Source organism: Perognathus longimembris, chromosome 1 (genome assembly GCF_023159225.1).
Source record: "Perognathus longimembris pacificus isolate PPM17 chromosome 1, ASM2315922v1, whole genome shotgun sequence".
In the NCBI taxonomy this organism is placed as follows: Eukaryota; Metazoa; Chordata; class Mammalia; order Rodentia; family Heteromyidae; genus Perognathus; species Perognathus longimembris.
In genome coordinates, this window is record NC_063161.1 from 100,042,083 (window position 1) to 100,063,325 (window position 21,243).

Below are 21,243 nucleotides of genomic sequence, written 5' to 3' on the forward strand. Positions count from 1 at the left end.
TGAGGTTTAGAATCTATCTACCTATTTCCCCCTCCCTCCTTCCCTCCCCATATGAAAAAGATTTTTAAGAACCTTTGAAATACCATTATTGATGTTAACGAAGTTTGGTTGGTAGAGTGAAATTGGGTTTTGAGGTTGAGTTGTTAGAGAAAGAAGAATCCTAATATATTTAAAGTAAATATTTCACACTAAGGGTTCTGTTTTAAAACCAAACAGATGCTTCTTCAAAAATAGTGTCCTTTTCTTTTTTCTAATACTTGGACTTCTGAGCTCTTCCTCAAGCTGTCTCCTAATATTGCTACATGTAGTCAGCATGGCATCTCAGCAAATTTGCCTCTTTTTCATGGAATTATTGGGTGTGACCTGTGCAAAGACTGCTAGACACTGTCCAAACTACTTGAAATAATGTATAGTGATTTGAAAACCAAAGTAATGACACTTGAGAATGTCAATCAGCACTATCAAATAGATAAACTAGATAGGTATATTTTGATTAGTGGAATTTAGTTAACTGATTTGGCTTCTTACTTGATCGTATAATGATGTTTTTATGTGAAGATTGGGTCTGTTTCCACTGAAATAGATAGAAAACCAGATATGATATGACAAATCTCTAAATTGTTGTGGTGGAGTCTTATCAGTTTTTTATATCCAGCAATTTTTGACATTGACTAGTGTTGCTTTCTGAACCTAGATGTGTTTAAACATAAGTAACTGAATTGTGACTTTCGTTTTTCATTGTGTCTTTGGTACAAGTCCTATACTATGGAGGAAAAAATCAATAGAAAGATATAGTACCTGAAAAAGCAAAACAGAAACTTTTATCATGTTGGGTTGTTAAGCCTTTCTGTAAGGAGTCTTCAGAAATGGTGAAGGCACAGGAGATGTTCATGGAAGGGTCAGAATTTCCACTTCTTCTACTCATCAGATGTCATGGTCCCATGTTCACTATTTTTAATAGTTTCCTTAAAAACACATCCCCTTGAAGGAGTCTGAAGAGGCCACCAAGGGAAAACCCATTATTGTGAATCTGGATCTGCTGTGGAGTAACAACGAGAGAAGATGGCAGTCCAGAAAGGAAAACTTAATTGCAAATCTACTAAGAGGAAACAATCCTTGTGTAAACCAAGAATCACTAATTCCCTCTCTAGTGTGTTCATCCCTAACTCCACTTGTAGATTTCATTGAGGAAATCTTGGATTATGAGACCTTGTTTTATCAGCCTCTGGTGCAAAGAAAAGTGTTACTCTGCACATACTTTTTGATTGATTGATTGATTGATTTTGCCTCTGTCTCAAGAGAGTGCAACATGTTTTTCTGACCAGATGTGCCTTGGTCTTTGAGTCCACAGTGATGGCTGTGCCTTCCTAATAACATTGCAGAGGCCAGCAACTGTTGGAGCACAGGTGATCAAAAGATTCATTTACTTATTTGTTTTTCCACCAGTCCTATGGCTTGGGACTTAGGGCCTGAGCACTGTCCCTGGCTTCTTTCTGCTTAAAGCTAGCACGCTACCTCTTGAGCCACAGTGCCATTTCTGGCTTTTTGTGTTTGTGATGCTGAGGAATCAAACCTAGGACTTCGTTCATGCACTCTACCTCTAAGCTTCATTTATTTTATATTCATTTATTTTATATTTATTTTATATTTTTTGAAAGAAAGGAGCGTGTGAAAACCTTTAAAAGCAAACGCATTTTTTTTACATTTTCTGCCTCCCCCTACCGCCTTTTCTTTTGTTGAAAACTTAAATTCTGGTTACACTCTGCCAAACATCTCTAAAGGCTACAGAGATTGAAAAGGACCACTCTATTTGGAGCACACATATGTCAGCTGCCCCCTGTCATTCCTAATCATTCCTCCAAGGTGCAGTGTGAGTGGCCATTTGTCATCATGCTTCCACCCCTCACTCATTACCTGGTGTCTCTAGAGCCTTTCATTTGTGACTTCCTGGTTCACCTTGGTGCACTGTAGCACAAGCTGTTGTCTCGATTTAACTGCCTGCATCAAAAACCCAGCTCTGGTGTCCCTTAGCTGTGAGAGAGCAAGGGAATTGACTTAACTTCCCTGAACCTCAGTTTCCCCGATCCACACAACAGGTGGGGAATAATTACTGCACCTGCCTCTAGAATTGTAGTCATGCACAAGTTCATGTAACCCAGGTTCTTTAATGATTAATAATCAGCCATTCAGACTACTTGTAGTTAGTCAGGTGGGCGAAGGGACGGCTGAGCTCTATGAAGTCAGTGTCCTTGCTGATACCCGTTTCCATGGTTTTATTTCCAGAAGCAGAAAATGTACTTTCCCTGTTTCTGAATATTGAAGATGTCTTTAGTTTTACTGTAGGTATAGCATATTAAAATATTGTAACATGCTGTTATCGAGTAGGTTTTGTTTCCCTCCCTTTTCCTTGTTTCTTTACCTTTTCCTTATCAAGTGCCCTCCTAAGACTCATTCTGTTGCCTCCATGCTTAGGTACTTTATAGGGAGTACGTGCTAAACATACCAGCTTTGCATGTTTCATGTATATTTCATGTTAGCAATCCTCTAGAAAAAAACCATACTTATTCTATTTATATTGTGTATTTTTCTTACCAAACTTGGTTCTTAAGTAGGAGGCACTCAAATTAGGAAGGCCTTTAATTAGATACAGTGTCATATTTTTGGTTCATTTTAGAAAATGTTACTGGGAAATGTACATCTCACTGTGTTGCAATTGTTGCACCATTAGTCAGGCAGTTAGTAACACACTAAGTCACTCTACCTGGAAAACAAACACCAAATGTACTAAGCTCCCTCTCCCATTGCTCCTGTCCAGTGAAAGAGTCCTGAGCTTGTAGATTAGCAGAGTGTTAAATAAACATTGCCATCTATATTGAACAGGTATATAAGAAGAATTAATTGGATCTCGTGAGATAGTTATTTTAAAGATTCTTATGTGATTCTGAGACAGATGTGTCTTGATTTTATTTTTACAAAGACAAGATAATTTAAGCATCTATTTATTGCTTTGTATTCAGTGCCAGGCTTCCCTCACTGTTTTGTGGTAACAGGGTTTGAAATAATGACCATGAGCTGGCTGAGCTTACTTACTAGGTTGATACTCTACCACTTGAGCCACACTTCCACCCCTGCTTTTTGATGGTAATTTTGCATGTGGTATCTAGCAAACTTTTCTGTCAAGGCTGGCCTCAAACCATATCTTCCAAATTTTAGTCCCTCGAGGTACTAGGATTATAGGTATGAGCTACTAACATCTAGCTTTGTTTTCGTGTATGTTATTGTTGTTTGGTTTGATATGACTTGTTGTTGTTGTTGTTTTTAAAGCAGGATACTTTAAAATATGTAACTCCAGTGACCCAGTCATTTTGTGTGATTCATGAATGGATTACACTCAGATATACTGCTGATCTTCTGTTACTTGTCCTCATGGCTTTATTTCTCCACATAAAAGTCTATCAAGTTGTATTGGAAGTCCTTGTTCTGACTTACTCATTGTTTTGGAGGCTCTTATGAAGCCATATTCTCTGTTCACGTAACATTTAACCTAAGATTCTCTTTGAAAATTTCATTTTAATTTGCATTTATACTCTTTAAAATGGCCCATGAATGGAGGTGTGAAATGAGAGAATAACATGTATGGTTGAGTGGAGCTCTCCCAAATCTTGAGTGTGGCTGATAGAGGTATTCTTAAAGTTGAAGAGGACTTTTGACTCTGCCTAGTCCAATTTCCCATGGCACAGATTTGTCCCCCTGTGCCCACTATCCAGCCTCCACGTGGGTACTAGCCTTAGCTCACTTTGTAAGGGTGTGTTTGATGGTACAATAGGTCTTTCTCACATGAAAAATGGATCTAGCCCTCTGACTTTTGTCTGTTCCACTTGAACCCACAGGGAACTAATACAGACTCATTATAAAACATATCTTTTGAGATATTTATAAGCAAGAATATCTAGTTCAGATCTTTCATCTTCAGTTCGAAACACCTCACTTTACTGTCTAAGACTTAGACATTGGGGCTAGTAGACCACCTATTTGGATATGCTCTGTGTTCCTAACATCTCTTTGAAACATTGCTCCCAGCACTCCAGATGTACCTTGAAGGCTAGGGAGACTATACCTCCCTTACTGTGAACACCAGAATTCAGTTAACACCACTCAGGAGTGTGTTCACTTTTTCCAGCACCCCTAACACAGACCTAACTTAAATGGGACTTGACATGTTGAGTTCCTCATCCCCTTAGGTCTTTCCTCAAATGAAAGCTACCAAGATTAGCACTGGACTAGTGTTCAACTTTTATGTACTGACTTTATAGTTAATCCCTGTGCAGATGTGTCTCTTACTTTTTGCCCTCATTATTCTTGTCCCACTGAGATAACTGAATTCCTGAAAAATGATGTTTACTTGATATCCTAATGTTTTGTCATCATAAGATTTGTAAGAGCCTATTGTTGAGAACCTTCTAAAGGACAAAGTTTATTGGCATGCGCCTGGAAATCACTACAGGTTGACATAAATATATTAACCAGTACTCCTGAAACTTGATCAAATAACAAGGAGCCTACATGGCCAGGCTATCTATCGCATCATCCACATTTATCCATCCTTTCTCAAGGTTACCAAGAAAGGCTATAACTGAAATATACCATGTTTGTAGCCTCTCCCATCTATCAACCTAGAAACCCTGCCAAAAAAAGTGAAATGAGGTTAGACTGCCATGGCTTTTTCTAAGAGACCTCCTGCTGGCGCTTAATGATGTTATTTATCTTTGCTAAATAGCCCCATGGCATCTGAGTAATTTCTTCTAGGTTTCTACAAGGGTCAACATCAAATATAACAATCTCAAGTTTCCTTTTTCATTTTGAAATTGGGGCATTTGCTTATCTCTAGTCTTCTGTTTCTAGTTCTATTTTCTCTGATTTCCTATATACTATTAGACTTAATGATCTACACACCTTTTGGGATATAATTAGTTTGCCATTGGGTGCTTGAACTTATTTGGAGCCCCTTGATCCACTCTTTTTTTCAACTATATTTATTGTGCTTTTCTTTTTGAATCCAAGCACCTTCTCATTCCTGAAGAATCTCGGAGCAAGCAGAATATCAGTCAAATCCTCACATCCTCATTCAGTAGATTAGAGAAAGACACGGGACTTGAAAGTGCATCCATGAAAACCAGCCCTGCAGTCTGCACAGGATGTGGATGTTGGGTCTGACTTTGAAGATGGAAGCAATGAGGGAGGCAGGACTGCCCATCTGTTTAGTGGGTGCAGTGCAGGCACAGTGGAGCAGCAAGAATGGCAGCCTCATTGAGCCTGACTCCTTGTCAGTCTTCAGGCTTCTATATGCTTAACTAAGGCATTTACCTTTCTGTCTGCAATTTTAATAGTCTCTGGCAGTGTTGATAGAACTGGGGTAGAGCTCCACGTATTCTCTGTTTTTTATTTAACACTTCTTGCTTTGGGGAAAATCATTCATTCATCCTGGAAGTGTTTCTTACCCTTGTTTCCTTAGTTCTAGAACCGTCCCACTGTACCATTGTATCTGATCATGAGGTCAGCTCCTGGTATGCACCCTACTTATCACCAAACAGCACAGAGAGGGCAGAATTCTCTTACTGAGGCTACCAAACCAAGAATTCCAGTTAGCAGGTCCTGTGAGCTCCCACTATGTGGCGATACAGTGGCATTATGCAGCATTTATGGTCACTTTTAGGGAGGAAAAAAACCCTTGCATTGTTCTAATGACATTTTCCCGAGAAAAGACAGCCAACATTTTTTTATTACATTATAGCACTTTTTCTTTTTTTTTGTGTGCCAGTCCTGGGGCTTGGGTCCTGTCCCTGAGATATTTTGCTCAAGGCCAGCACTTTACCACATGACCCACAGCTTGACTTCTGGCTTTTTATTTTGGTGGTTAGTTGGAGACAAGAGTTTCATGGACTTTCCTACCTGGGCTAGCTTCAAACTGTTACCCTCAGATCTTGGCTTCCTGAGTAGCTGGAATTACAAGCATGAGCCACTGGTGTCTGGCTCATTATAGCACAGTTTTAAAGGTGTTAGTATTCTTTAAACCTAACCATTTTAATTATACTTGCTTCATTGCTGTGGACATTGTAACATTTCTTCTTATTTTTATTTTTTTCCCAGTATTGGGGGTTGAATTCAGGGCCTCGGGTTTTCTAGGCCAGTACTTTTATCATTTAAGGCATGTCCACAGTCCTTTTCCATTTACTTTGTTTTTCAGATAGGGTCTCAGACCACAGTCCTTCTTAACCTCTATCTCCAGAGTCACTGGGATTACAAGCATGAGCCACCGTGCATGGCTCCATCTCTCTTATTTCAAATAAGACTAAGCTGCTACTTTTGAACTCCAAAAGGCAAGACTGGCTTAAAAAAAAATATTGCCATAGTCCAGGGTTTTTTCTTCAAAGTGCTCTACTTAAAATTCACTGAGGTATATCCTGTTGTGTGACTTTTCCATCTTGATAATCTTCTTGAAGTAGCAACCCAATGGATTATTTATATGAGTGTTTATATTGTCTTTTAAAAACAGATTTGTAGTAACATACCTCAGTAAAAGCAACTCCACTAGTTAAGGTTGTTATTGTTGTTATTTGTACTTTCATTTTTTTCCCCAAGCCCTCCAGATTCCTGATTTAGGAGTATTCCTTATCAAGATGATTGATTTGAAATTATTGTGTTAGACTTTCCTTTCATTTAAACCCTAGCATTGCCATTGACTTTTAGCCTATTAATCTCAGATCCTAGAAACAGACCTGTCTTTCTCTGAATTACTTTCAGTGTAACAGGAGAATATTGGTCTTTCTCGAGTTTTCGTCCTTCACTGTTACATGTTCCAAGATGACCTGGTCCCCTCTGGCTTCTGTTTCCTCTGGGTCAGCTCTGTGGCCAGCCTGAGATCTTAGCAGTACACATCTTCTCAGCCTCTGCTGTCTTTCTGATATACACTAAGATACAAAATTCCCTCCACTCAGTTTCTTTCCAAGGCACCCATCCTTCTCCTTCCTGAGTCTCTGTCTCAGTGAATCCTTGGCCCCTCTGTCCTGGCCAAGGACAGCCCTGCCTATCTGTGTGTCCTGATTGCAGTCTGTTCCCCATCCTGCTGCCTTCCTGAGGTGTGTACCTGATCATGCCATCTTGTTCCTTAAAACTTTCAATAGTTTCCTGGGCCTGCCCAGTGATCATCAGACATCCTCGGCATAGAACAAAATAGTCTTTCACATTCTGAACCCAACAGACTTCCCAGATTTATTTTCCTGTACATCCTTCCCTGCTCTTCCTAATCTTTCTGGATATTCCAGTGCATTTTGTATGTGGAGTATCACATGCACTTTCACATGCTAATCCCTCCCCAAATACCTTCAGCTCTGAGGCAGAACAGAGAAACTCTTCTGTGGCTGCTATGTTGGTCTAGAGTAAGACTTGGATAAAGGGCCGCCTCAGATCAGATGTGTCCAGCCCAACAGCTGTGCCCTGCCACCTCCTGAAAGGATAAGGATACCCATGTCACAGAGTTCACAAGCTCACCTGAGGAACCTTCCCTACTGGAGATCCAGTGGTACTTTTATGTTTTGTTTTGTTTGGTCCTGACCCTGGAGCTTGAAATCAGGGCCTGGGCACTGTCTGCGTATTTTTGCTCAAGGGTAGAGTTTTAGGCGCTTTTTTTCTTTGATCGTTAGAGATAAGAGTTTCACAGACTATCCTGCCCAGACTGGCTTTGAACTACAATCCTCAGATCTTCGACTCCTGAGTAGCTAGGATATAGGCATAAACCTGGCATCATTTTTATTTCCAATTGATGGAAATAAACTTCTTTCTGATCTTGAGTTTGAAAAGATCTCATTCAGAGATCCTTTTATTTATTTTTTTTTTAAGTAGAATTATAGGAAGCAGAGAAGACTGCTTAGTTGGTGTTCAGAAACCAAAACTGATGGATGTATGGACCCCTTCCATGTTCTTAGTCTTGTAACAAAGACACTTTATCCTAGTTCATGGTCCCAGCAACCATGGGAGGTAAGTATCATCCTCATTGGAGACTGAGGGGCTAGAATCACCCAACCAGTGCTGCCCATCCACCACTCCTTTTGGGAGCAGGAACAGGACATGTGTGGAGGAAAGCAGGGCCAGGGGAACAAGAAGGAAAAGTTCTGGGGTCATTAGGAAATCCAGTTTTCTCCCACTTGTGGAAAAGTGTGTTATTTTTTTTCAGAATGAGGTTCCAAACACTTGTCTCTGTGATCTTCCCACCAAGGCAGGTATGTGAGGAGACTGAAGCTTGGAGAAATGCAAAGAATTCCTCCAGGTCACCCAACCTGGGAGGAAGAACTGGGCCGGGAGAAGGACCCAGGTCTTCTGACTCTAGTGTTCTTTCTACTCTACCACAGGTGTAACGTGGAGAAGGTGCCCAGTAATTCTCAGTTGGAAATAGAAGGAAACAGGTCAGGATCTGTCTTGTATTCCTGTCTCTAAAACAGGTATCCCTTGGTGCCCCTCCCCGCAAAAAGAAGAAAAGAAAAGCTGGTGGCTCACACCTGTGATCCCAGCTATTCAGGAAGCTGAGATATGAGGATCACCTTTCAAATCCAGCCGGGGCTGGAAAGTCCATGAGACTCTTATCTCCAATTAACCACCAGAAAACCAAAAGTGATGCTGTGGCCCATGTGGTAGAGTGCTAGCCTTGAGCAAAAAGCTCAGGGACAGTGCCCAGGCCCTAAGTTCAAGCCCCATGACTGACAAAAAAGAAAGAAACCAACAAACCAAGGCATAGAATATATCTTCAGAAGCACATTTCTCCTGTCCCTCCTCCAGTCACCTCTATTTGGAGTGTGGAGAACACAGGAACTTTTGTTTATAATAAACACCTATCATGCTTTTGAACGTGTCTTATAGGGGGTGGGCAGGGAGGCTAGGGAGGATCCATATGGTAAATCCACATCTCCCAAAGGAGGCAGGAGCCTGCCTGACCTTGCAGCACCTCAGAGATGGGTTTGTGCTAACTCCCATCTCTCTCTGCACAGCTTCTGTGGTGCTGTCCTGGGGCCTCTTTTAACTCTCTACTGTCCTACATAGAGTACCAGCATTGGGGGCCAGGACACACAGACTTTGATAAAGGGTAACATGAAGCTGCACGCATGTTCACACTGCTCTGCACCCAGAAACTGAATTGAGGCCCATGTGCAGGGACAGGGCCAGGGGCAGGGGCAGGGGCTGTGGCTACTCCTGTGTGTGCTGGGCTTTATTGCAGGTTGTTAGGGCCTTATGCATCGTAGGCCAATCTGCCTAACGTTTGTGTTCCTTTGCTTCAGCTGGGTGGAAGGAGAGTTGTTTTATTCCCAGAGGTTGTTTGTGACCAGTAGATGTTGATTGAGTGGGAGAGATGGATGGGCAAGATACACCAGGGTTAGGAGTTGCTATTAATATATAGAAAATAATACTTTGTTTCTGCTTTTGACTAAGCTGACCTAAAAATATTGACACAATGCTTAATCGTCCTCATTCCAGTTTTGTTAACTGAGTCAATAATGTCCTTTATACTTGTTTTTTAAGTCAAGATAGATCTAATCTAGAGAAAACAGACTATGGCCTGTATTTCAGAATGAATATTGATTCCTGGTTGTAGCACTCTTCTTTATGTATAGCATTAAACACATGTGTTTTTCTTTGTTTGATACTTTTTTATTGCTGTTCAGTAAACAATGATTTATCCTACAAACTAGCCACATCAATCATGAGAAGCATGAAGAACTATGCTCTGTTTTTACTATTATGGCAAAGAATTCCACCTGGTTTTGAATTTGGGGGTTCAAACAAGAAACACTCTTGTAAAGCTGGGCAGTTGAAAGAGTGAGCCCACTTGGATAGACACTTTTACCTCCATTACCTAGAAAGAAGCCTGATGGTTTAAATACCACAGAGCAGGCTTAGCTCCCATCCCACAAGCAAGAGCAGATCTAAGCTCCTTTCTCTTCTACCTCCTTTCCCCTTTCTTCTCTCAAATAGTCATGTGACCATGAAAAGTGGATTAATAACTTGAAAGGCAATTGCAAGCCCCTAATGTTCATGCCTGGGCTTTCGGAGGATAGAAGATAGAACTTTATGCACTTAGGACCTAGATAAATCCAATTGCACTAAAAATACTTTTAAACTATCATTTCTAGAGGCATAGCAAGGGGCTCAGTGCTTGATTCCTCGGGGCTCTTTGGGGCCTGTTTGGTCCTTTATTGTCACACGAATTTCCTTTTCCCACAAGCCTGAGTCAACTATATGGTGGTAAGAGGTTGTATTGTAATGAATTAACCCTTCCTGCAGAACAGTGTGTGTGTGTGTGTGTGTGTGTGTGTGTGTGTGTGTGTGTGTGTGTGTGTGTTGATCCTTTAAGGTTTCAGAAGCACAACATTTTTCTGTAAATCTATGATAAAATGGATCTTAAAGTACATTTGGAAGCAGTTATATAGATGAGGAACCCAAGGACCTGGTTTGAATCGATGTGTGCCCGGGCTGGGAGAGGAGAACGAACAGGAATAGGGTCAGATCTGCACACTAGTAATGTAGAAATTGCCAGGTAGGCCATGGGTGAAGGAGGCAAAGAGGCTCAGTTCCATGGATGGAGCAGCCATGGAAGTGGGCAAGAGCAGGCTTTCTTGGGTGAGAAGGTGTCCAGGTGCAAGGAGGAGCAGCAGAGTGTTCCAGGAAAGGCTTGAGTTCCAGTGTTGTCCTCAAGGACTCAGTCTCCAGTCACTTACAGTGACTGTCATGTTAGGAAGTCAGAGGAAGGCACTCCTGAACTCTCGGAAAGGAGTGCAGAGACAGACCAGTGTGCAGGGTCTGCTGAAGACAGAGGGAAGACAGCCATGGAGCCAAGACTGGCTCTCATATGTGAGGGGAGACTCTGAGTGGGTTATGGGAACATGGTTGCCTCTGCTGAGAAATGGCACCATGACACCTTGTGAGATACAGAGTGAAGGAAGCATTGGTTAGACAGTGCTGATACATAGAGAAGGAGGCATCTTCTGATAAGGAGGTGGCAGTAGCAAGACAACACATGAATGACAAGACTTGGGGTAGACTGGATGTGAATAAGGTAACTCTGTCTCTCTCTACCGAGTGTCAGTATCTTTTATAGGAATGCAAAGTGAAAGCAAAGTCAGTGTGTGTATGCACGTGTGCACATGTGTGTGTAGCCCCGCTGCCCCTAGTCCATGACAGGAAATCAAAGTTCTCCACCTGGCTATTCACAGCCCTTGATGCTGCGATTATGTTGTTACTATTGACCGCCCCTTCAGGATCAGCCAACAAAGTCTTTCAGACAAAATTTATTTTTAGTATCCTTGGCAGCAGACGTTCTATATTTCCTTAAGTGGAGGAAGGAGCTGCTATGATGGCTGTCAGGCCCAAGTGCCTCTGCATTAGTAGCTCTAATTAGATCATAGAGAAGCTGCCACAAATCAGGAGTGTGACCAGAAGATACACTTGGAGGAATTTTGAGCTCTAGGTCAAGAGCTGTGGTTCACCCAGTCTCTGTGGCAGATATCTGGACCCAACATGGGGCTGAGTGTTTATCTGGTAGAATTGCAGCCTAGGAAGGTCAGAGCCCAGGCCCCTGTATGGGATCATGTTTCCTAGGGTTTCCCAAAAGGATTCAACTGGTAAGGTCCCCATTTCAGGGGATACTGTTAATAATCCACTAAGCTGGTGGGCTGTGGAACATACTTTGGAAAAGGCTGAATTGGAGTTCAGAAACTGCCTGCAGTTGAGAGGGAATGTGCTCCTGGAAATGGGAGTTCCGGTGCTTTATTTTGCCCTCATTACAAGTCCTTAACTTAAACTGTTTCCTGGAGCAGGCTACTGTGATTCCTGGCAGACTTGACATTTCCTTATGGTGCTCATCCAATTATACCCACATACAGCAGGTGGGTAGCCCACAGATATTTAGTATGCCTGTTTTCTGAGGCACAGAAGACTTCCTCTAGCTTCCAACCTTAGCCTGGCCCTTAGCCTTTCTCCCAGGGGCTTCTGCCTCTCAAATTCCAGGAGAGCACTAGTTTAGGAGACAACAGAAATCCCAACTGGAAATAACTGGAGTAGAATGAGTCTTCCTACAGAGCTGATAAATTGTTTTCAAGACTAGTCCATCAACATCTTGGTCAGAAATGGATTGATTTATTTAAATAACAAGTATTGCATATATATATATATATGCAATACTTGTTATTTAAATATATATATATACATATATATATATATATATATATATATATATATATATCCCTGGAAAGAATCTGTCTTGTTCCTTTAGATTCATGCTCCATGGGAATTTGGTTAAATGGCCATTTCAGGGAGAAGAAAAGCACCACTCTGGTGCCTACCACAACCCACTGGTTGAACACAGTGTTTAGGTCTCTAGTGCAGATGGGGAGGTATTTGTTGTTTTTTGTTGTTGTTGTTTGTTTGCCTGTGAAAGCTTTGTGCTTTTGAGTTTAGGCATAATTCAGCCAAAAACTTTGAAGCATGCTTTTATTACTAAAAGAGTGCTTTTATTATTAACAGAGCCACAAGATCAAAGGTCAGAATATTCTGTGGAAGGGAAGATCAGTTCTTGCATTTGGAAAGGAAGGCACCTCTCAGAGTGATGAGCAAGTCTTTAGGATGAAGTGGTAAAAGCTGGCAATTGGCTGGCTGCTTCGCTATCTGTTTGAAAGAGATAGTGAGAGTTCCATAGTCTACCTGCTATTGTGAAATGTCAAGTGTGGGGGGGAGGGAGTAAGAAAACAGATGTCCTCAAGCCAATAATTTCTAAAAGTCAAGTGATAGGTGGTAAATCATCTTCAAATGACTCCTCAAAATGCGTGTCAAAAAGGAAAGCAGATAACTTTCTGAATCTCATGTCCTTTTGCCGGCCACCATTGACAGCAGTAGATGCAATGAGGACATTCTGATGAAAGAAACCATTAGCAACTTTGTACCATGACTTCTTAAGATAGGGTTCTTATTCTTTTTTTAAAAAATTAACTAATTTATTTATTTTTTGCCAGTCCTGGGACTTGAACTCAAGGCCCGAGCACTGTCTCTGTCTTCTTTTTGTTCAAGGCTAGCACTCTGCCAATTTGAGCTACAGCGCCAGTTCTGGCCTTTTCTATATATGTGGTGCTGAGGAATCGAACCTAGGGCCTCATGAATAGGAGGCAAGCACTCTTGCCACTAGGCCGTATTCCCAGCCCCGGGGTTCTCATCCTTAACTGAGCATTTTATTTAATTATCCTATTCTGTTTGTTTATTTTTTGGCCTTTATTAGTAGCAGTAAAAGGTGACAATTAGTGAAATATTTTGTTCATGGTGATATAAATAAGCCAGTCATGTGACCCCCTATTTTTGTAGGGAAAATAATATTTGACTTCTGACTTTTAGTATGCTTCAAGGAAAGGTAACCTATTAAAAGTGTTGAGACTGTCTTTATGGATATGTGGTTCTAAATTACATTTGGCTATAAATCTTCATTTTGTTAAATAGGAGTGCATTGTTATTCATGCGTATGTTTTGGCATATCTCCTCTGATCCTTTTTAAAGCCTGTTTAAAAACCTTGAAGTTTCACAAACAGTTTTTTTTTTTATCTTGAGGGTGGTTATTTTTGTTGGGTTTTTTTTTAATGTCATAACAAGCATTTTTTCCATTCTTTTAAAGCACACAGCTCTTGATGCTAGCATTTCATTATGTGACCTTTCCCAAATCAGTAAACATTTTGACTGCTTTGACTTATTTATTTAAATAACCCTATGATGAACATCTTTATGTATACATCTTTCTCTGGGTTTCAGCCCAGATAGATAGATTATGGAAAATAAGGTTGGGCACCAAAGAGTGATTCTACTTAAGATGTTTGGAAAGTCTTAGTGCTTTCTGTTTCTTTTCTTTTTCTTTTTCTTTTTCTTTCTGTGTGTGTGTGTGTGTGTGTGTGTGTGTGTGTGTGTGTCTGTCTGTCTGTCTGTGTCTAAAGGCTAGCACTCTACCACAGGAGCCACAGCTCTACTTCTGACTTTTTTGGGGTAATTAATTGGAGATAAGAGTCCTTTCTGCCTGAGCTCACTTCAAATTATGACCCTCGGTCAGCCTCCTGAGTCACTAGGATTACAGGTGTGAGCCACCAGTCCCGGGCTTGCTGTTAATTCTTCTGTCATGTTTTTCAAGAGCCTGGGAGGCCAGATCCTAGTTTGGTAGGAATTATCAGTACCTTCGGAGACCCACATGAGAACTGTCAATAGTAAATACAGAGGGCCCATGATTCCTTCCTTATTTCCTTTTTTTCCTTTTTTCCTTCCTTCCTTCCTTCCTTCCTTCCTTCCTTCCTTCCTTCCTTCCTTCCTTCCTTCCTTCCTTCCCTCCCTCCCTCCTTCCCTTCTTTCCCTCCCATGCTTTTTTCCCCCTCTCTCCCTCCTTTCCTCCCTTCCAAAACTGGGACTGGAACTCAGGATCTAAGTATAGTCCCTTAGTGTTTTTGCTCAAGGTTGGCACCACTTGAGCTACGCCTTCATTTTTGCATTATTGGTGGTTAGTGGGATATAATAAAGTCTTGTGGGCTCTTCCTGCCCCCTTGAACCATAATCCTCAGATCTCAGCCTCCTGAGTAGCTAGGATTATAGATGTAAGCTACAAGCACCCAGTTCATGACACCTTACCTGACTGGATAATGAAGGTGCACTTAGAGGATGGATGAATTTTCTCCATAGTATGCACAAGAGTTAGTAGGAACTTAACCCTAAAAAGCAATAGTATGTTCTCACCTACTACCCTGCAGGGTTGGCTGGGTTTTCAAAATTGTCTTCCCAAATGATTTCCTGTATGATTCCATTAGGACTATAGTTATTTTTCCTGTAAAGCCTTCCAGCCCCACATGGGTATTCTAAACCATGACATCATTTTCTTATAGAATTAAGACAGTCACATTTTTATCTTATTGATGAATGTAATATAATTTAAGTTACCTTTGTTAATGTAAACAAAACTTCTTTCAGCTTCATTTAAGATCTCTTTCTCAGAAGTATTTATTTGATATTGTCAACCAATCAGCTTGGACACAGGAGAAACACAAAGCAGAGAGGAAAGACAGACACTGATGGCTCATACCTGTAACCCTAGCTGCTCAGGAGGCTGAGATCTAAGGATCCAGGTTAGGCAGGAAAGTCCATGAGACTCTTATCTCTAAACACCAAAAATCCAGAAATGGGACTGTAGCTCAGTGATAGAGTTCAAGCCCCAGTACTTGCACACAAAAAAAAACAAAACAAAGAAACAAACAACAAGAAAATACAAGGAATAAAGAGCCTCAGCCAGTGTCAATCTTCTTGCTTAGCCCTAGTTCGAAAAAAAAATCATGGAAAACTCACAGCCAGGATTTTAAAGAAGTTTCTTAGTGAGATATTCTTCTCTCATGCCTACAATTAGACCTAAAATGTAACCAGTGGTAAAGCTAATATTTATATAAAGTGTGGACTATATGTGGTCTCCATTTTAGAGTCAGAATAGGGTCAATGTGTAAACTGCCTTTTGGAGAAAAATTGTTTTCCAGGTGAAGAATAACAAAATGAACCTCACTCTGTATGTAGCTTCACATGCAGGGTTTACAGACCACCATTTACAAGTGGAATATTGGGCTTTTCCATCTCCCACAGACAGCCATTCCCCTGCACCATTAATACATTGGTAGACAGGAAAAGTTCTTAACCAGCCACAGGTAAACATTAGGTCCGGTACAACTCTTTAAATTTGGCTTGCTGGTTACATACTCCTCCCCCTAGTTGTAGCTTTGTTACTTCTTAATCTCAGATGAATCACTGTGCCAAATGGATTGAAATCCAGACTGTCTTTGGATGTGGGGGTTGGGGAAGGTGGGTCTTACTTTTGTCCCAGGAAAACAGTGTACTTGAGGTAGCAATTTGCATTTAGGCCTTGAATTGTACACAGTAACATAATGGAAAGTACCTTATGATGGTTTAAGTAGTTCAACAAAATCAAATCACCTCTGCAAGCCATTTCACAATTAGCCCATTGTTCTATACTTGGAAAAAACCAACAAACACCTTTTTTTGGTATTGGAGGGGAAAAACAGTTGAAATGGTATATTATAAAAGGCTTTGCTAGGCTCAAGTTTGAAAAAGAAATTCCAAGAATTCAAAGCTCCCTCAAGCTGCCTCACTTTTATCTTGTTTGGTTTTAACCTGTAACATTTTTTTGGAGGGAAAAGAAAGCTATGACTATAATCCATTAGTAAGCGTTCCAGCTACCACAGTTCAGGTGAGAGTGAGGGACATTAAGAATCCAGATGTTCCCTGCCTGAGCAGTCCTCAGAACAGCCATTGCTCTGCAGGGCTGGGGAAGTTTGACTACCTGTAAAATATCTGACCCTGTGAGAAAGAAAAGGATAACATACATAGGAGTAATGAAGTTAAGTGTAATGAATATTTAGGAGAATTTCTTCCATTTTTGTGGTGAATGGGTCCTTATATGTGGATGGGTCATGAAGTGTTTGAAGAAGAAAAAGACAAAGAAATTCACAGCCATGGAGTGAGTAGGAGGTTGGTTGAGTTGTGCACAGATGTGAGGCTCGCCTGTCCACCAAAGAAGGTGGATGGTAGACACACTGAAGGGAACATGTGTTCTGGAGGGCTTGGGAAGCCAGACAGATGTTTGAAGCACGATGGAAGCAACAGGGTCAGAAGACGACTTCCTTAGCTTCCAAGTCAACCTTTTATCCACATCTTCTGTTATTATGAGAGCAAGAATAGACAATGGGATAGGAGTATTAAATCCAGTGAGTGCTTCATTTTTGAAGCAGAATAAATGTGTTTGTTTCTCCTTTTACAGTATTGGCTCACTGTCTGAGAACATTCAGCTCTCCTCTTTACGAGCAGATAACTCTTAAGACGTGTTTCCTTATAGGGCCTAGGATTTCTAAGGCCTAAATAAGGGCAGAGAGGGCAGAACAAGATTGCCTTTGCAACTTTGCCCTTCAGGGTTTCATTACACTCTTGATCTATGCTGCTTATTATTTCACTAGTACCACAGTTGAAAGTGTGTCCATCACAGGTGTGCCAGAGCAAAGATGGGCTTGTTAAGCTGTCAATAGAAAAATGACACCATCTGTTGGCAATGTCGAAAATGACACTGTGAAGGTATTGAGGGTCAGATGTAAATCCACCATTACAAAGAGGTCTGATGTTGGCATTGATGCTTGGTTTTATTTTTTAAGCTAATTCTAGCTATGTTTCTGATATAAATAGAAATATTGCTATCTATAAATTTCTGTTGTTACCTTTCATATGCTCCTTTTTTTAAACAGTCAAAGGTTCGAATGTATAAATCTCAGGATAGATGATAGGGAAATGCACTAGTAATCCTGGCTTTGTGTTGAAAGTGCTAATAAATAAAAGAGGTTTGCCACATTCTAAGTGGCATAAACGTATTTTCCAAACTGCATGGGGTGGGGCTGAGGGATGGTGAGGGGAAGAAAACACCTTGGTTCTTGCCACAATAACATAAAAATGCAATTCCTTAGTGTTCTTAAACCTCTTGTGCTCATTCCTGATTTTAGTATTCATGAAGCCCATATATGCATTAAAAAAAAAAAGCAAGCAGTGACCCAGTCAGTATAGCAGAAAAACTCGCCCATCCTTTGACAGAGGATTTTCAGTTAATTTATGCAGGTCCCTTTGCACTTCAGCTTTTCTCCCACTGGTTGCTAAGCAACCATTTGAGTTACTGCGCATGCCTTTTTTATGATAACTGTCATTATGATTATTTTTTAATTATACAACTGGGACTTGTGGATTAAAACAGCATATTGTCATTTGTGCTCTGCCACTGCCTTGGCACATTCTCGCACACTCCTGCAGTCACCTTCGGAAATTTACATGCCGGTGATTGATGGTTATCTTTTGATGTTTGGCTTCACAAAGGAACTAGAAATGGCATCGTAAGGGGAGGGAGATCTTTGTGAAAAATGACTAGCCCATATATCACAAGCTGTTACTGATCTGGGTGGGCCAAATCAGATATTAGGATCTGGAACCAAAATTATCTATCTTTGTTCCTTTAACCACGTCTGTTTCTAATATTGTGATGTGAAAGGCTTGCATTACTTTTGCGGCTTTTTTTTTTTTCTGAATTACAAAATGCGAAGCATTTGTAACCATTAAAACCTGCTTTTCAATAAACCCAGCGTTGCATGAGGGGAGGCGCAGCACTAATCCTAGAAACATGAGCCACCCACAGTCTCCAAAGGCAGTGATTCTTTTTTGCCCAAACTGGTCCACACACAGATCTGTGCAGTTAGGTGAGATTAAAGGGGAGTCTTTGGGGCAGGAGATAATGTAGACCCATGTGGCTCAGAATATGGGAAATCTTTTAAAAAGAATAAAGCTGAAAAGATGGTCACCCAGTAGGAACATGCAAAAGCTTTCCATTTGTGTGGCCAGACTATATTCTAACATTATTTTGAGTTTCTCTGTACATACAAAGTGAATTTGAAGACAAAGGAGCATGGAAATGTCTGTGTACCTTTAATCAACGGGTCCTATTATTTTTTTTAAAGTGGTGTATTTGAGTTGATTAAGTTACTTTAAATATTTCTAACATATGGAAGGGAGAGACTGGCTTATAAGAGAAAGCCACATCTCACTTCCCTTAGGCGTGACAGAAACGGGGACCTGGCTGTGTTGCCAGGCGATTTGAAGTTAGCTAAAGGGGCACTCATCTCCAGCATGGTTGTGGTGCTATCTTGCTCGATTTAGGAAGCCCCCTGCCCTGCCATGTCTATATGCATGGCAGGTAGTTCGCTTTGTTGATGTTTTCTGCAATAAAACCTTCCCAGAGGAGTGCTTGATGTGGTTTGTTTCTGTTTGTTTCACCCATCCTGCAGTTCAGGGCGACAGCTCAGTGAAGTCTTCATTCAGTTACCTTCCAGAAAAGAGTTACCAGAGTACTATGAATTAATTAGGAAGCCAGTGGATTTCAAAAAAATCAAGGTAGATATTTTGCTTACTAACTTCCTTTTTCAATTAAATAAAGGAGCCATGTAACTGCATTGATACCGTTATTTGGGGCTGGCCGGTGATAATGTCCTGTCTGTTCACCAGACCTAGCCAGAACCTGCCACTTGGAAGGTATGGGATATCTTGGAATTCCACATGTGTTAATCACTGAGAGCACATATTATACTGTGCTTTACTGAAGACCCTTCAGACTCTCGCTTCCCATTACAGTTCTTATTTCCCACACAGTGCTTCCCCGCCTCCTTTCCCCAAGGCATGCACTAGAGGGTGGAAGGGGACAGTCTTGATAATGGCATCCCTGGGGGTGTGTAATCCCACTCTCTGGCTGGGGGAGGGGATAGGGGACAATGATATGAAAACAAGGGGAAAATTGGACTTTCTTAAAGAAGTAATAATTGTTGTATTACCCTTTACTCTTCTGTCTTCTATTTTATCCACAATTTCCATCAGGAGAGAATTCGTAACCATAAGTACCGGAGCCTGGGCGACCTGGAGAAAGACGTCATGCTTCTCTGTCACAATGCACAGACATTCAACTTAGAGGGATCCCAGGTGGGTGTCGGGTTGTCTGAGAAGTCTCTAATATTCAGCATGTTCTTTTTAAATAAAACATCTCAGTTTTTGTTACTTTATGACTCATTGGTCCTACCCAAGCCAAAGGAAAATGAAAACCCTAGCCTAGTCTATGCTACCTATGTGCATAAATTGAGGCTTTGGCATTTTGAAATTACGTTTGGGCTGCAGATGTGCAGACTCATGCTCTCTTCAATGCGTGTCTTCCAACCAGGGAGGGTTGGAGCAAGCCCTTCCAGGTACTGCTGGCTGGAAAACTGTAGCACCAACTGTTTCTGCTTTTGTGCACTGTCATTTAATTACACACACTTACCTTCACTTTTCTGTTTGTAACCTTCCATCAGGAATTGAAAGTACTATGACATAAGAGGGGGAATAACCTGCCTCTAATTGCTTTAGAAAACAACACCTTTTATCAGCCCTATTTGCAGTTCTCTTTACATTCTTTTCTCCATAGTTAGCTAGGGAGTAGAAGTGTATACAGGTAACACTGAATTGATTAAAACCACAAGGGGAAGGACACTTCCACTTTAATTACAGCTTAATTACTCTCACCTTTTCTAGGAACTCTTCCCCCCCCCCCCCATTTGCATTTCTGGCCTCATACATTCTCACACCCAAAGAAGAAATCACAATGTGATGTGATGATCCGCCACTCCTTACATTCCCTTGCCTCTGCTGATCAAACCCTTTTACCTATATTTGCATGCATCAAATTCAAGACCAGGACAATCTTCCAAATGAACCCTGAACAGAATCGTTGCATTTCCAGGTTTATGATGATCAGTGTTTGCTTGACCTTAAACTCAAACAAGAGGCCTTAAAAATAAGTTTTCTGTCTTGAAGACTTTAAAGAAAGGTAGGGTGAAAGCCAAGACAAACAGGAAGTCAGAGTCGATTGAGAAGCCTGTTGTGATTGATCTTTTCATATAGTTTCTAGATAGATTTTCCAATTCTCAGCATAGCTTTATTAATTATGATATGTATCCATTTCCTCTCTACATTTGTCTCATAACTGAAATTCAGGGAAAATAGCTCTGCATCAATTACTCCCTGGTTGGTCCATGGTTGTCCTGCTCAACCTCTTTTATTTATTTTCTTATCAGTCCAGGGACTTGCACTCAGGACCTGGACTCTGTCCCTAAGCTTTTTGCTTAAGGCTAGCACTCTACCCTTGAGCCACAGCTCCATTTCAGACTAATTGGAGAAGAGTCTTACGGGCTTTCCTGACTGGGCTGAAGTTGAACCTTGATTCTCAGATCTCAGTCTCCTGAGTAGCTAGGGTTACAGGCACAAGCCACAGGTGACCAACTCAACCACTTTTTTATCTTGTCATTTGTCACCTTCTAAGGCTTCGAGGCTCCCCATGTGCTCTCCAGCGTCACTTCACCTCTATGTGGTATTCCTTTTGTTGACCCCTTGCTATAGTCTGGAGCATCATTTCCTGCCATTCCTCAGCCTAAATGGTCACAGGTGCACCCAGGCGATTCCATCTCTTTTGAGACCACTGCAGCTGTGACTGGTGTAGACAGACCTTGAGAATCTTTCATTCCTTCATGAGATGGTATTAGCTCATAGCTCATAGCTCATAGCTCATGGTACAGCTCA

The 21,243-nt window shown here is 41.1% G+C and overlaps 1 protein-coding gene across 6 annotated transcripts in view; it reads left to right on the forward strand.

Moving 5' to 3' along the window:
- Positions 1-21,243, forward strand: part of Smarca2 (SWI/SNF related, matrix associated, actin dependent regulator of chromatin, subfamily a, member 2) — a 171,687-nt gene that overhangs the window by 141,660 nt on the left and 8,784 nt on the right. For 4 of the 6 annotated variants that reach the window (XM_048347869.1, XM_048354923.1, XM_048362341.1 and 1 more), the window contains exons 29-31: positions 8,406-8,459; positions 18,930-19,035; positions 19,513-19,614. In XM_048347869.1, the coding sequence (XP_048203826.1) occupies positions 8,406-8,459; positions 18,930-19,035; positions 19,513-19,614 (262 nt within the window). The remainder of the gene's footprint in view (positions 1-8,405; positions 8,460-18,929; positions 19,036-19,512; positions 19,615-21,243) is intronic. The other 2 variants (XM_048329281.1, XM_048336443.1) reach the window with 1 other exon arrangement.